The sequence below is a fragment of the Syngnathus acus genome, chromosome 9 (genome assembly GCF_901709675.1).
Source record: "Syngnathus acus chromosome 9, fSynAcu1.2, whole genome shotgun sequence".
Classification (NCBI taxonomy): Eukaryota; Metazoa; Chordata; class Actinopteri; order Syngnathiformes; family Syngnathidae; genus Syngnathus; species Syngnathus acus.
The window spans coordinates 7,459,497-7,475,758 of record NC_051094.1 but is presented as its reverse complement, the minus strand read 5'-3'; the positions used below and the strand labels follow the sequence as shown (position 1 = coordinate 7,475,758).

General features: G+C 42.9%; 2 protein-coding genes across 3 annotated transcripts; both read left to right on the top strand.

Moving 5' to 3' along the window:
- The first annotated feature begins 393 nt into the window (after positions 1-393).
- Positions 394-8,441, top strand: me2 (malic enzyme 2, NAD(+)-dependent, mitochondrial). The gene is made up of 15 exons (XM_037258363.1): positions 394-528; positions 2,174-2,322; positions 3,434-3,567; positions 3,643-3,792; positions 3,995-4,070; positions 4,155-4,316; positions 4,394-4,607; positions 4,852-4,949; positions 5,036-5,149; positions 5,266-5,377; positions 5,447-5,589; positions 5,869-5,971; positions 6,043-6,113; positions 6,512-6,610; positions 6,792-8,441. The coding sequence occupies exons 2-15, from the start codon at positions 2,206-2,208 to the stop codon at positions 6,954-6,956; spliced, it is 1,758 nt and encodes a 585-aa protein (XP_037114258.1). The 5' UTR covers positions 394-528; positions 2,174-2,205; the 3' UTR covers positions 6,957-8,441.
- Positions 8,442-12,440: 3,999 nt separating this feature from the next.
- On the top strand, positions 12,441-14,895 carry elac1 (elaC ribonuclease Z 1). Of its 2 annotated transcripts, none has more exons than XM_037258726.1 (5): positions 12,441-12,716; positions 12,870-13,016; positions 13,080-13,138; positions 13,322-13,532; positions 13,711-14,895. In XM_037258726.1, the coding sequence occupies exons 1-5, from the start codon at positions 12,560-12,562 to the stop codon at positions 14,193-14,195; spliced, it is 1,059 nt and encodes a 352-aa protein (XP_037114621.1). In that variant the 5' UTR covers positions 12,441-12,559; the 3' UTR covers positions 14,196-14,895. The 2 variants fall into 2 exon arrangements, with proteins under 2 accessions (XP_037114621.1, XP_037114620.1); XM_037258725.1 differs by having other exon boundaries at positions 12,442-12,716; positions 12,810-13,016.
- Positions 14,896-16,262: the final 1,367 nt, after the last annotated feature.

Here is a 16,262-nt window from a genome sequence, read left to right as displayed (position 1 = left end):
ATTTACGGTAGAATGATGTCATCCTGTGGGTAATTTAAAAAAAGGCGATGCGTATATTGTCAGTTACGGTAAACGTAAGGATGGAACCTTGTCTTCTGATTGGCTGAGCGCGCAAGTTCCTCTCGACTGCGAATGCCAATCTTCTTTCTCTGTTAGCGATGTGCATTCCAGTTCTTTTAAGTGAACTGAATCTTTAGAATCAGTTCACTCAAAAGATAGTTCAAAAGAATCGTTCACCGAATCGTTCACTACACTTTCTTATTTATTTATTTATTTATTTATTTTTACCTCGTGTAGTGTCCATGAGGTGGTCACTTTAGGAAGTGAGTCGTTCACTCTCGTTCACTGAAAGAAATCCGTTTATTCTAACGAATCGTTCACTCACAGAGCCAACACGACTCTCAGTGCATCTGTAGCCTCTGCTGCCTACGGAGGACTCAACGAAGCCGCCGTCTGAGTTACCGGAAATATGCCCCTGAAAAATTCACACTTTCAACTAACATCGTTTGCATAGATTCTCAAAACCAGGTAAGTCGTCCTTTAAAATGTGCATCACTGAAAAACTTGACAAGAGTTGTGAGAGGGAGGCGGCGGGTTGAATGTCAGTCAGTTATAAACACGGCACGTTATTTCATTCATTTAAAAAAAATTAAAAAAAAAAGCTTCTTTAAAAGGTCCACCGTCTGTTCTGTTTACACGTATGGGTTTTATCGCTGTGACAGGCGGCTAAGCTCGCCACTTAGCTCGCTAGTGCGGCTCCATTCATTTTGAATGGCAGCCTGAGCTTCAAGTACTTTATAATGTACTGTACTGCACTGTCGTGTACTGTACTAAAGAGAAACTTTACGCCCTCCTTCCGTGTTAGTTACACTTTAAACATAGAGGTGACAGTCAAAAGTCGTCACCCATGTCCTTTTAAAAGCATCGTTATGAATAGTCCTGTATTATTGGATGAATGGGCCTTTTTCACGTGACACTGATCTTGCCCCTGACATCATAAAACTTCAAACATAAAAGCATGTCAATGTGTTAGTTATTGTGTTTCTGTGTGCACTATAACGCGATATGATGATTGTTATCAGCATAACATTGAACAGGCTCATCGAAACCTTGTCCGATTACATTAGCTCAGGGTCAACAAACACATGAGCCTGAAAGGTTATACATAGAAATACGTTGAAGTACCTGCTAAGATTTCTTTCCCAGTGGAACTTCTATTTGCCTTTATTCCAATTGCGTCTATTCTATTCGCCCCAAATCACACCTATTAACGCTCTTTGTGCTCTTTCTCGAACATATTAAACTGTCAGAAGGTGGCACCAAAGCTAATAGGAAAGTAGTAATTGGTGTCAAGGAAGTGATACATCTGGACTGAGACCTCAGTTTTGCTGAGCAGTAGCTTTGTTCTCAATCAGGAAGTGAAATAGAAATCAATCACGTCCGCCCAGACTCGAAATTGCTTACGTATTTCCTTTGATTATCTGTCTGCAAAGTTCAAGTCACAGGCACAAAGCCCTCAATTCTCAAATGAGGTCAGCAAAATATTAGAAAGCACCTACTCCTTCCTGTTTGTAATGTGATATTTTCCTTCTTCCTTCATGTGGAGCAGCAGTCAGATGAGGATTATTATGTCCATCCCTCAAAGCTTTGTATTTCACGCACGCCAAATCACTGACGTCAACATGCAGATTAAAGACCTTCGTGTTTCTAATCCTTGTCTGTGTGAATTGACTCTTTTGACTGCATTTTAATGGAAACCCACCATATTGACTTTGTACAAGTAGTGTACTGTGGATAATGTCAAAATGAGTAATAAATCACTAATTCTGATTTCTGAAACATTTAATACAATAATTTTAGCCAGCATTAAAGAGGGAAAAAAAATCCATGTATCCATTCTCTGTACCGCTCATTGTTTATTTTTATTTTTTTAAAAGCACTGGTATATTCTATCCAAAACAACATGGACTCCTTCCTAATTTCCTCTGCAGCCATTTTAGGCAATCGCTGGACCTGCATTGCTGCAAAGGACTGCATTAAAACATCTCCAGAACATGATGACACTTTTATTTCCTGATTTCTTGGGCGGCCCCTCTCGGCCGTTGCCTCATTTCCAAAGTAATGTCTCACTTCCCCCTTCCTCTCTCACTGTCTTTCCTGTGTTTCCATTCAGCTTGTCGGCTCCCTGACTGCGAACGGTCCATCATGTTGTCGCGGCTGAGGAGTAGCTTTTCCTTGAGGCCTGCCTTCGTGCCTGCCTGCAGATGGGCGCACACCAAAGAGAAGGGCAAACCGTTAATGCTCAACCCCCGCACCAATAAAGTAAGTGAGCTTGAAACGTGTACAGTATATTGTCTCGTAATGAGCGTATGGTTATTGTGCGACAGAGTGAAAAATGTACTTTGTTGTCAGACTATACAGAAGAAATGGGTTGCGTAGTAGTGCAACTAAAATGTCTCCTTTACAATTGTACTTTATTGTCAATTTTTGATACTATACATTAGTATCCTTTTTTATTTTATTGTTTTATTTTCATGCTCCTAATTGACAAGTAATCAATCATCAAATTAACCAACAACTATTTTAATAATTGCGTAATCATTTAAAGCCATTTTTCACCTTTCACCATTCATTAATTTCTGTATTTATTCATCAGCCACAACTTCAGACCTTACACAGCTTTGTTGATGAGTCATGTTGTGAATTTGAATTGCTCACTGGCCGTCTTTGTGAATGGGCTACAAAATGGTCTCTGTAATGTGGCAGGAACGTCATAAATGAAGTCTGGTCTCACTCTGTGCCGGTTATTCCCAACTGAGAGCTCACCAGAAGTGTTAAGCTAAAAATAGACATTCCAACCTTACCCGTAAACGGGTCCCTCACCCACTGTGATCAAGTCTGGCAATGTTGCTGCGTCACGTTTAAGCAAAGTCACACTCCACCTAATACTTTTTCAGTACGTTGCGATCACTATCGTGACGAAACTCGAGAGGAAAACCGTTCCATCAGCATGACTTTGCAATTTGCAGAGGATTCCCTTCCCCCTGTACATGTTCAAACATAAGGAGCCTTAGATGTTCTAAATTAGTGTGTGAAGGAAGGCCCTGCATATAGCCACATTCATGTACGCCCGTCACATATATCCGCACCTTGCCATGTGCCTTTTCTCTCCTTCATTGGCTTGCTGCAGACAACGTCCCTCTCGTCCCTTTCAAAAGGGCTTTTGTGCAATCTCCGTTAAGTGGAGGCAGGCATCTTTTGTTCAAGTTCCAGCGAATCCTTAAGGCACGTGTCTGTTAGTGTGGAATCAAATATTTGAAGAATGACACTGATAAAATTATCTCCAGACAGGCTCTGGTAAATGTGAACGAACGCCACTCCGAATGTTGCCGGTGTATTTGTCTCACAGTTGCCGCTTTGTGCGTTTCCCCAGGGAATGGCCTTTTCTTTACAGGAGCGACAGATCTTGGGCTTACACGGCCTGCTGCCTCCTAAAGTAGAAACGCAAGACCTCCAGGCCATGCGCTTCCAGAAGAATCTCAAGAAAATGACAGATCCCCTTGAAAAGTAATGACATGTTGCATGGTTGGAGGAAAAAAAAAATCCCAACTCTATTTTACGCTCAAATCTTTAACCATGCAGGTACATTTATCTGATGGGCATCCAGGAGCGAAACGAAAGGCTCTTCTACCGAGTGCTGATGGAAGACATTGAGGAGCTGATGCCCATCGTCTACACCCCCACCGTCGGACTGGCCTGCACGCAGTATGGACACATCTTTAGACGACCCAAGTAAGGTCACACCGGGGTGGGCATCTTTCATTGAAAAATGAATGAATTATTATTTTTTAAACAGGAGAAGCGGTGTTGAAAATTTATTTAATTAGTCCAATTTACTATTTTGCACATTTATTTACGTTCACATTTTTTAAACTGTCAGTCCATTCCAAAATCCCACAACAAGGTATTGTAAGTGTAATTGTTTCTCTCATAGGGGCTTGTTCATTTCCATTCTGGATAAAGGACACATCCGCTCCATCTTAGACAACTGGCCAGAGACCAATGTGGCCGTGAGTTGAGTGTTTTCTCGTAAAGCTTTTCGAAATTCTCAGAGGGAAGAAAGTTACATGTTAACCAACGCTTGGCTCTCGTAGGCAGTCGTGGTGACTGACGGCGAGCGTATTTTGGGCCTGGGGGACCTGGGCGTTTATGGCATGGGAATCCCCGTTGGCAAACTCTGCCTGTACACCGCGTGCGCCGGCATCAGACCTGAGAGCTGCCTGCCCGTCACCATTGACGTCGGCACAAACAACGAGGTGAGAAGGCGCGCCGTTAAATCCCAAGCCGTAAAATGGAATCATTCCCTCCATCCCTGTGCTCGCCTCCCAACCAGACTCTCCTCAAGGATCCGCTCTACATGGGCTTGTACCAGAGGAGAGACCGCTCTCAGGCTTACGACGACCTCATCGACGAGTTCATGGAGGCCGTGGTGGACAAATATGGGCAGGACACGCTGATTCAGTTTGAGGATTTTGGGAACCACAATGCCTTTCGCTTCCTCAGGAAGTACAGGGAGAAGTACTGCACCTTCAATGATGACATCCAAGGTGCAGTAATTTGGCACAAAATACATTTTGTACTTCTAATTTAGATACATTAATTTATCCAGCCACTATAGTGAGAGAGAAACAGCGTTTTGATTCTGGTGTGTCTCCTGGATTTATATATAGAGCAGTGCCCCCGTAGGTCCCCCTCTAAACTCGACCCATGTCGTACATGAGGAAACAGTTTATGCAATAGTCATCCTGTTTATAAGATTAATATACATTTCTGGAATGTTTCTTCTTGTAGGCACCGCAGCTGTGGCGCTTGCTGGTCTGCTTGGAGCTCAGAGAGCCACTGGGAAGCCCATCACAGACCACAGAGTGCTTTTTCTCGGAGCCGGAGAGGTAAAATTCACCAGTCGGTCTTGTTAGTGGTTTTTATTGGGTTGATTTTTTTTGTAGTCATTTTGTACTTGCTGTCACGTCCGTAGGCTGCTCTCGGCATCGCAAACTTGATTGTCATGGCCATGATGGAGTCAGGCATGTCGCAGGCGGAAGCCAGGGAGAAGATCTGGATGTTCGACAAAGACGGCTTACTCGTTAAGGTCGGCAAAGTCAATAAGCAGAAGCTGTCTGTGTTTCTTCCTGTCTGGCTCAATGAAGTTATCACTTTGAACAATTTGTCAGTGGTACTGACCGGCTCCACTGTTTGTGTCTTCAGGGACGGCTGCAGGCAACGGACATCAACCAGGAAGCATTTGTTCACGACAGTCCTGGGAACATTCACAGCTTTTTGGATGCTGTCAACACCATCAGACCAACAGCTATCATTGGTAAGACACTTGGCACAGAAGATGAAAGCTCAGACTCGAACTTGAAACGTTTATCTTGTTCACCGGCAGGTGTAGCGGGAGCCGGTCGACTGTTCAGCCACGATGTCATCAAGGCCATGGGCGCCCTGAACGAGCGACCCATCATCTTCGCCCTGAGCAACCCCACCATCAAAGCAGAATGCACCGCCGAGGACGCCTACACGCTTACAGATGTACACGATTTGTGGTTTTGCGATTAACGTATGAAAAGTACAGTGAAGCCTTGCATATCAGCTCTTTGGCATTCTGGAATTTGCTTATTCATGGAATTTGTTTTTGAAAAAGAAAATCACCTGCTCAGGCTTTGGAGCATTTCTAGGCAATTACAAAGCGTTTTGTGCATGCCTCAATTACATGCAGTTTTTTCTTAATTTGCAGAATTCTTAAAATAGTGGGGGTTCATTGTATGTGAGTTTATTGGAATTCTAATAAGATAACATATACACACACAGGGTAGATGTCTTTTTGCCAGCGGTAGTCCATTTGGACCTGTGACGCTGAGTGATGGACGAGTCCTTACTCCAGGACAAGGCAACAACGCTTACATCTTTCCGGGTGAGCAACACAATGGAAATGCGCTTTTTCTTTTTTTTTTTGTCAAGTCATGATATTTTTCTGGCTGACAGGTGTGGCTCTGGCTGTCATCCTGAGCGGCGTTCGCCACATCAGTGACACAGTGTTCTTGGAGGCTGCCAAGGTCTGTCATTATCATACATAACTTTGATAAGCTTGTTATATTCTTGGTTATAGTGGCTTGGACAAAAGCTGTTGAAAACCCCTGTGTTAGGCCACCGCCTCTATTCTTATGTTGCCATAACATTGAAAAACGTGTGTTGCTGACACTGAATTATGAATTAAGATGTACAATGTTAAGCAGCTAGCATCATAAGGTTCTAATATTTCGAGCAGCTCCATATTGCAACTTTATTAAAACTTCAATAAAAGAATATTAATACAGGAAAATACATTGAGTTGGCCGTTTACAAAGTGACCGACTCTGTGGCTGCATTCTGCCATTAGGTAGAAACTAGGGAGCCAGCAGTTTTTCCGGTGGTCGTGGTTCACGTGCAGTAAGTTGCACTGTGGTTCTTGCAGACTCTGGCTGATCAGCTGAGCGACAAAGAGCTGGAAGAAGGCCGACTGTACCCACCTCTGTCCAACATCCGAGAAGTTTCTCTCCAGATGGCTGTCAAGGCAAGACAAAGACGCATTTTCTAAAATTGCACTATACAAACATATCTTTTTATTCATGTAGCTCGACTCATCAAAAATACAAAGCGTCTTGTTCTCTCATAGCTGCAGCGTAGATTGTTGTCTGACAGATGACCTTTATTTGCTTGTTATGACGCGCTCTCAACTTGACGTTTGTATGCAGGTGGTGGAGTACGTGTACGCCAAAGGCATGGCGTTTCGCTACCCGGAGCCTGTGGACAAGAATGCCCTTGTGCACGCCACTGCGTGGAACACAAACTACGACTCCTTCCTACCTGACACCTACAACTGGCCTGGGGTCAGCTTCAGCCCCCAGTCTAAGAACTAGATGTACACTCACCCCTCCTAACCTTCATTCATTAGAATCACGTCGCAAAGGACAAGTGAACATGTATTATGTTACATTACAGAACAACTGCCATGTGACAGTATGGGCATTTTACTTTGCTTGCCTCTATAACCAATACGTTCAACACTTGCATCCTCTAGTGGTGCAAAAGGGCAGCACAAAAACACAGTTCACAAGATGAACTGGCATTCATCCACACACATCTTTAGCAGATTAGTCATTTTCAAAATTTAACTCACGACACAAAATGAGAAAAAAAAAATTTCAAAATGTGTAGGGTACCTGAGATGACCAACACAACGATTTGTGATTGTAAATCTTAACATACATTATGGTATGTAGTTATTCCAAATTGATGAGGAAACAAATATTTATGACAGCACTGAAATATATTTTGCACGTGAAATCATGTCAAACAAGTGAAATTAATTCACTCCCAGAAGGAAAAAGTCATTTATGTACCATGCAGCTTAAGCAAACCCCATGTGTCTCACTCCTTTGTTTTTGTTCTTTGATTCTCTTTGCTGTTGTATGTTTTTTAGAGCACTCCTTTAAATGATTTACCATAACTAATAATATTAAACTTACACATGGGAAACGTTAGCTTAAAAAGAAACCGTAGGCCAGTATTGCCTGCTTCAGTCCTTTTTTTGTTTGCACAATGCAAGTTGTTGTCTTTAATGTTTTTGTGTGTGTTATGTTACGGCCCTCCCAGCAAACTTGACAATACAAACGATAAGTCTTCTTTAAAAGTACACAAGCATTTACTTATCTTGCTGGGAGTGGTCTTGAAATGCACTGTTTCTTCTCATTTACACTCTTGAAAAAAGTGTCATTGTTTTTAACCTGTTTCAGCATGTTAGCTTTATATATTATCTGTACTTGGTAGATTTTACAATGCAGTCATTTTTGCAAAATCAATCTAGTGAAATATGACCTGTTTTGTAGGTCTATTTTTCTAATTTCTTGTAGAACGTTTTCAGATGTTTTGTATCCAAAAAGCTTTATTTATTTTTTTCATGTTGCTGCACAATTTAGTCACTATGATCTGGCTCACACACTGGATGGATACAGATGCATAAAAATAAGTGTGATAAATCTATTTTAATAACTTGATGTTTAGGACATTGTCAAATTAAAGGACATCTTTCAACACTGTTTTAATTGATTGTTATCATCTACAATGATGGTAAATAGCTGCTAAATGTTTAACAAAGCAAGTTGTCAAGTTTGTCTTGTGTTAAATGTTGGATTCAGAATAAAGCTTTTCTTGTTATATTGCATGTAGTCTGTTTAAAATTAACTTATTAAAGCTTAAGTATGATGGTAATAGATTCTACTGTTAAAAGATGTTTTTCTGCAGATGGAAGTAATTTTAAGTCAAATTGTCATCATGTGGACCTTGGCATGTCACCAGCTCTAAAAATACAGTCAATAAATATTCCCCAGAATTGTAGTAATTTATTTTTGTTTGAGCTTTCCCTACTTTTGAAATACACATTTGTGGTTCGTAATCAAATAATATTTTCTGCAAGATTTTTTTTTTTTTTTCAACCTTTTATTCAAACACAAACACATTCGGTATAATAACACCATCAACTACAATCCAACAAATACAAAATTTAAAACATCAATGTCGGCATAACGTGTGTCGGCTGGCATAGCATCAACGCTGTCTGTCACTCACTCGTGACTCTTCGCGAACGAACCTGAAAATGGCGGTGTACCTAATAGAGTGTCCGACGGATGTCACAGATCAAACAGCCAATCAAAAAGTGGGGGTGAGGGCGGGTGTGGCATTTTTCACTTTCAGTTAAGCTTTGGCCATGATTTTTCCCTAATGAACTGGCCTGTTATTAGGTACACTTGAAAATGAAGGTGTACCTAATGGAGTGTCCGTGTGATTCCCTCGTTAAGTGCACCTGCGTGAAAAGTTTTAGCTCATTTTACGTTCTGCAGTAGCTAAAACTTTTCACACAGGTGCGCTTAACGAGGGTAACCTGGAATACATATTGGAACGCGGCCCCGAGGACTAGAGCTTGACACCTGTGACCTTTGACCATGATATTTCCCTAATAAAGTGGCCTGTTATTAGGTACACTTGAAAATGGCGGTGTACCTAATGGAGTGTCCGTGTGATTCCCTCGTTAAGTGCACCTGCGTGAAAAGTTTTAGCTCATTTTACGTCCTGCAGTAGCTAAAACTTTTCACGCAGCTGCGCTTAACGAGGGTAACCTGGAATACATATTGGAACGCGGCCCCGAGGACTAGAGCTTGACACCTGTGACCTGTGACCATGATATTTCCCTAATAAAGTGGCCTGTTAGTAGGTACACTTGAAAATGGCGGTGTACCTAATGGAGTGTCCGTGTGATTCCCTCGTTAAGTGCACCTGCGTGAAAAGTTTTAGCTCATTTTACGTTCTGCAGTAGCTAAAACTTTTCACGCAGCTGCGCTTAACGAGGGTAACCTGGAATACATATTGGAACGCGGCCCCGAGGACTAGAGCTTGACACCTGTGACCTGTGACCATGATATTTCCCTAATAAAGTGGCCTGTTAGTAGGTACACTTGAAAATGGCGGTGTACCTAATGGAGTGTCCGTGTGATTCCCTCGTTAAGTGCACCTGCGTGAAAAGTTTTAGCTCATTTTACGTTCTGCAGTAGCTAAAACTTTTCACGCAGCTGCGCTTAACGAGGGTAACCTGGAATACATATTGGAACGCGGCCCCGAGGACTAGAGCTTGACACCTGTGACCTGTGACCATGATATTTCCCTAATAAAGTGGCCTGTTATTAGGTACACTTGAAAATGGCGGTGTACCTAATGGAGTGTCCGTGTGATTCCCTCGTTAAGTGCACCTGCGTGAAAAGTTTTAGCTCCTTTTACGTTCTGCAGTAGCTAAAACTTTTCACGCAGCTGCGCTTAACGAGGGTAACCTGGAATACATATTGGAACGCGGCCCCGAGGACTAGAGCTTGACACCTGTGACCTGTGACCATGATATTTCCCTAATAAAGTGGCCTGTTAGTAGGTACACTTGAAAATGGCGGTGTACCTAATGGAGTGTCCGTGTGATTCCCTCGTTAAGTGCACCTGCGTGAAAAGTTTTAGCTCCTTTTACGTTCTGCAGTAGCTAAAACTTTTCACGCAGGTGCGCTTAACGAGGGTAACCTGGAATACATATTGGAACGCGGCCCCGAGGACTAGAGCTCGACACCTGTGACCTTTGACCATGATATTTCCCTAATAAAGTGGCCTGTTATTAGGTACACTTGAAAATGGCGGTGTACCTAATGGAGTGTCCGTGTGATTCCCTCGTTAAGTGCACCTGCGTGAAAAGTTTTAGCTCATTTTACGTTCTGCAGTAGCTAAAACTTTTCACGCAGCTGCGCTTAACGAGGGTAACCTGGAATACATATTGGAACGCGGCCCCGAGGACTAGAGCTTGACACCTGTGACCTGTGACCATGATATTTCCCTAATAAAGTGGCCTGTTAGTAGGTACACTTGAAAATGGCGGTGTACCTAATGGAGTGTCCGTGTGATTCCCTCGTTAAGTGCACCTGCGTGAAAAGTTTTAGCTCATTTTACGTTCTGCAGTAGCTAAAACTTTTCACGCAGCTGCGCTTAACGAGGGTAACCTGGAATACATATTGGAACGCGGCCCCGAGGACTAGAGCTTGACACCTGTGACCTGTGACCATGATATTTCCCTAATAAAGTGGCCTGTTAGTAGGTACACTTGAAAATGGCGGTGTACCTAATGGAGTGTCCGTGTGATTCCCTCGTTAAGTGCACCTGCGTGAAAAGTTTTAGCTCCTTTTACGTTCTGCAGTAGCTAAAACTTTTCACGCAGGTGCGCTTAACGAGGGTAACCTGGAATACATATTGGAACGCGGCCCCGAGGACTAGAGCTTGACACCTGTGACCTTTGACCATGATATTTCCCTAATAAAGTGGCCTGTTATTAGGTACACTTGAAAATGGCGGTGTACCTAATGGAGTGTCCGTGTGATTCCCTCGTTAAGTGCACCTGCGTGAAAAGTTTTAGCTCATTTTACGTTCTGCAGTAGCTAAAACTTTTCACGCAGCTGCGCTTAACGAGGGTAACCTGGAATACATATTGGAACGCGGCCCCGAGGACTAGAGCTTGACACCTGTGACCTGTGACCATGATATTTCCCTAATAAAGTGGCCTGTTAGTAGGTACACTTGAAAATGGCGGTGTACCTAATGGAGTGTCCGTGTGATTCCCTCGTTAAGTGCACCTGCGTGAAAAGTTTTAGCTCCTTTTACGTTCTGCAGTAGCTAAAACTTTTCACGCAGGTGCGCTTAACGAGGGTAACCTGGAATACATATTGGAACGCGGCCCCGAGGACTAGAGCTTGACACCTGTGACCTTTGACCATGATATTTCCCTAATAAAGTGGCCTCTTATTAGGTACACTTGAAAATGGCGGTGTACCTAATGGAGTGTCCGTGTGATTCAAGTGACGTCACAGATCAAACAGCCAATCAGAAAGTGGGGGTGAGGGCGGGTGTGGCACTTTTCACTTTCATTTACGCTTTGACCATGATTTTTCCCTAATGAAGTGGCCTGTTATTAGGAACACCCCTTAAAATGGCGGTGTACCTAATAGAGTGTCCGAGTGACGTCACAGATCAAACAGAAAGAGTGAGCGGTGGGATATACAAATGTTTACCGCTGCACAGCCCCCCAGCCAAGGATGATTTATTGTTATGTTAAGTTTGACATCAGAGCACTCTTTGCACAATGTTGACGTTCAAAAGTCCTCAGAGGCATTTGAATTTTGTTCTCTCCACACTACTATTAATACGCAAAGCCGATCAATATAACACCACTCCTCTAGTATTTGGACCCATTCCTTATGTATCTAGAAAGTTGATCATGTCATAAATGCATGATGCCCTGCTCCGGGGTTGGTATGAAGCCTTGGAACGCCACCATGTCAAGTTGGTTCCGAGGAGCCAGTTAACACGGGTGGGTCAGATCAACGCGAACCCTCGCCGGGTAACTTAATTTTGGGTATAGTGAAGATCATCAATAGGACTGTAATGTGTCACGATGGCATAACGGGTAGGGTAGTGACAAGTGAAATATACTTCATTTTTTGGGTCACGGGTTCAAATCCCGTTTATGACTTTTCTTTTTCTTTTTTTAGTGTTTGCTATTTCTTGCAGCCAGTCGGAAATATAAACGAGACGTTTCATTCAGCGTTTTTATTGAGAATTTGAATAGTTTTGCAATCAGGCAAGTTCCAAGTCACTTGTGAGGAGTCTGCAGTCGCATAACATAAGACTGCGCGACTCGCTTTACCATAACAGTCGTAACTCGAGACGGGGAGCAAGGTTACAAAATCTTACCGATTTTACCTGGGAGCAACTTGACATGTAACACTGGCAGTGAGCTATCCTAAGGTTACGAACACACGCTCCAGCAAAGCCTGTCGTCATCTTTAGGCGACGAGTGTCGGCGCCGAAAAAGGAAGTAAATAAAGCTATGCATTTCAGGCGCCTTAAATAAATCAAGGGAAAAAAAGACGCGAATTTAGCTGTTATGACCATGGACGTGACTTTCCTGGGGACGGGCTCGGCTTACCCGTCCCCTCACCGTGGCGCATCGGCTCTGGTGCTGCGGAGCGAGGGCGACTGTTGGTTGTTTGATTGCGGAGAAGGGACGCAAACTCAGCTGATGAAGAGCCAGATACGAGCCGGTCAGTCCTTGTCGATCTACAATTATTACAATTACCATGACTAGCTATTCACAGCACCTAAAAGAAAAAAAAATTGTGTCCTGTGTGTCTTAGGTCGCATCAGCAAGGTTTTTATCTCTCATCTTCACGGAGACCATCTGTTCGGTCTTCCAGGCCTCCTCTGCACCATCAGCCTCAACTTGACCTCCGACCCCCAGCCAGGTGTCAAATGCGTGGATGTATTTGGACCCCGCGGACTCCGTCACTTCCTGCGGGTGACGCTGGGCCTGACGGGCTCGCAGCTACTCTTCCCTTACGCCGGTGAGCCTGTGGCGAATTTCACTTACCATCAATCATATTCTGAGTAGTGCTCCGTGTTTACAGTTCATGAACTGGAGCCCACACAAGACCAAAGTCCAGAGGAGGGTCAGCTCAGTCTTGAGGTATGTTTTCCATTCCTTCACACCTCTTGGTACTCAGTTGCTCAATTAATATATATAATTCTTACTTAATTTTATTCATGGACAGATGGACGGATTTTGTGTTATTTCTTACCCATGATTTCTGGATATATTTTATTCAAGGCAATGTTTGCACTGTCCAGTAAATGTGTTTTTTGTTTGTAGCTGACAGCAGAGCGCAGCCCTCCCCTCCCTCAGGAGCGTCCCGGTAGAAACATCTCATTGGACGTCTCGTCCGAGACTTACTTCCTGTTTGAAGATGACAAGTTTGTGGTGAAAGGCTTCAGGTTGTTCCACCGTGTTCCCTCTTTCGGATTCTGCGTGCAAGAACGCGACCGTCCCGGAAGACTCAAAACGGAACGACTCCAACAACTTGGTACGCTGTCAATGCAGCAGACGCAACTTGAGGTACACTTGTGTCGCATGTAACACAACAGTGAAGCTCAAACGTTTTGCACAAAGTGCCACCTAAAAAATACTTTCAGTATCACCATCCAGTAGCACAAGTGTTTAGCAGTTCAAGATGTCAACGTTTGGTTGGTTGTGCTCCTCAGGCCTGAAGCCAGGTCCTCTGTACGGGCGCCTCAAAGCGGGTCACCAGGTTCAACTGGAAAACGGTCGAGTGATTTTACCTGATGAAGTTCTAGAAGAGGACATCCCCGGGAGGAAGGTGTGCATCCTGGGAGACTGCAGCTCGGTGCCGGGCGGCGGTCTTGCCGTCTGCCGGGGAGCCGACCTCCTGGTTCACGAGGCCACACTGGGGGAGGCGCATGGCGACAAGGTGGTGGAGCACGGGCACAGCACGCCCGGCATGGCAGCGGCGGTGACGCGGGCCTGCGGGGCTCAGAGGCTTGCCTTGTATCATTTCAGCCAGAGGTACAAACCTGAGAAACTTTGCCAAGACGGAGACGATGACGTCTCGGAGCTTCGACGTCAGGCTGAAGAAGTTCTCCGAGGTGATGACGTGGAGGTCATTTTGGCCGAGGACTTTCTCACCATTGACATTCCTCTTCGCAGAACTAAATCATCTACATTATAATGAGAACAGGTGGAAGCACGTTGTAAGCATGATGGGAAAAACTTAAGGCCAGCATTATCTGTTATTCTTAAGGTTCTCTGGCTTTTTAAAAAAATATTTAAAAAATGAATACGCTCAAACGTTGCATCCTTACTTTTCATTTTTTTCATGTCCAGTAACTGAAAATATCAATCGTCCTTGCTGGGTCTTTTTCCAGAGCTTTTATTTCTGGATCTGTATGTACACAAGGTATTAAAGTACAACAGAAAATACAAAAAACGTTTAACAAAATGAGTGAGAAGAGAGCGCAAACATCGACAACAAAAAGAAAAACCTGAATGTCTATGTACAATTCTTAGAAACAATAAAGATACCTTCTGTTCTGGAACATTTCTCATAGTGATGCCTTTTTGATTGTCTAAAATTCTGGATATATATTTTCTTCTGTAGGAGTTTTTATTCACAAAGGTATTACTTTTATTTGTAAAATGACTTAAAAAAAACAAATATAAAATTTGATTTGCTTCATGCCGGCTTCCGCGCGCACACACACACACACAATAAAATATCACATTTTTCCAGAGTTCACAGGGTGGTGGGAAAAAATACCACTTTGAAAATGGCCTTTTACATTCTGACAAGTGTTTGTACAAACCACAGAGTAAAATAATAAATAGCACTGCACCGCACCACCTACTGCATTTTCTTTAGACAAAAAAAAAAACAATACAAAAAACAAAAGTACAAAATGTCATCTCCCAAAGAGCAGCAGCCATCCCTTTACCATTGAGACAAATACAGGAAGTTTTTTTTCTCTCTCCCTTCTTTTACTTTAACCAGAATAATTGACAAGGCATTTGGGGGTCCGGCATGCGATGGGTGAAGAAGCCTTTCAGAGCCTCTTCACTTAACTTGGGGGGGGGGGGGGGGGAGCATAATACTGTACAGTGGAATTAATGGTCAACACCCTAATAGCAATTCTATTTGGAGTCCAACGTTTTGCATTTCAAAAGAAAATTAGTGCCTGAGCATCTTGGTTTTTTTTCTTTGCTTTTTCTTGTAATGCCACATTTGTAAAAATAACCAAAGGCAGCCCCGAAAAGTTAATGATTTTTTGACAAGTTTGAATCGGGGGCAGATCTCAGTTTATGTGGTTTCCAAACTTTTTGCATTCCACATTAGAGGTTCCACTGTATAGGATACGAAAAGGCCAAACAATCCCAGGTAATGATGCAAAAAAAAAAAAAAAAACTCTGTACATATCTACAATACATGGCCATTTTAAAACAATATAAGCTTTGTATGCACACAAATTGACAATTAGAGGTCAGGTCATTAGACTTTTTAAAGGCTACTTGCTAATTCTTATTTACATCAATGATGTCACGGAAAGCATGAATGAATTGCTGCAAGTGCGTGTTGAACTGCAAACGCACACATATGCGCACACGCACACACAGTGTCATGTGCGGCCCCTGAAATGAACCTTTTGTGTCACATAATGCATAGATACGTATAGACCCCCGTGCTAAAACATGGTATGCTACAAAAACCACTTTCTGCTACACGGCCAACATTCCAGCCGCGAGCACAACATAAACACACACACACACACATACATAGCAATGCGGCATCAAAGTTAATACTGACATTTTTAGAAAATAATACCCAAAATAACAAAACAGAATGTGGACATGTGTGACAAGAAATGAAGTGTCGATACTTAAAATGATAAAATTAGTCACTTAACATTGCAATTGCAAAAAATACCCAAAAAACTGCTGTTTCAACATTGTTTCTTTGATGCTAACATTACTTTGTGGGCTACTGGGCGAATACAAATGGGAGATTGTGATACGGCAAAAATCAAACAAATCTCCAGAATAAGAACATATGGTGGTTAAAATGCAGTTTTAGTTCATTGTCGTCATTCCGTCAGAACAATTTAGAAAATTTGGCCGATTACTAAAAACAAGGATTATTGTACAAATCAAACTGACAAAGTCCAATTAGAGCTGAATTTTGGTCAATGACAAATTATGCTGGCCGATTCCAATAAGTCACTCGGCAGGTTAGAATGCAAGACAA

Bases quoted from the DNA above. Each gene is read 5' to 3' on its own strand.
- elac1 (XM_037258725.1), top strand. From the start codon at position 12,560: ATGACCATGGACGTGACTTTCCTGGGGACGGGCTCGGCTTACCCGTCC. The intron at 12,717-12,809 runs GTCAGTCCTTGT...TGTGTGTCTTAG, and splicing joins GAAGAGCCAGATACGAGCCG to GTCGCATCAGCAAGGTTTTT. The intron at 13,017-13,079 runs GTGAGCCTGTGG...CCGTGTTTACAG, and splicing joins GCTACTCTTCCCTTACGCCG to TTCATGAACTGGAGCCCACA.
- me2 (XM_037258363.1), top strand. From the start codon at position 2,206: ATGTTGTCGCGGCTGAGGAGTAGCTTTTCCTTGAGGCCTGCCTTCGTG. The intron at 3,793-3,994 runs GTAAGGTCACAC...TTTCTCTCATAG, and splicing joins CACATCTTTAGACGACCCAA to GGGCTTGTTCATTTCCATTC. The intron at 4,950-5,035 runs GTAAAATTCACC...TCACGTCCGTAG, and splicing joins TTTTTCTCGGAGCCGGAGAG to GCTGCTCTCGGCATCGCAAA.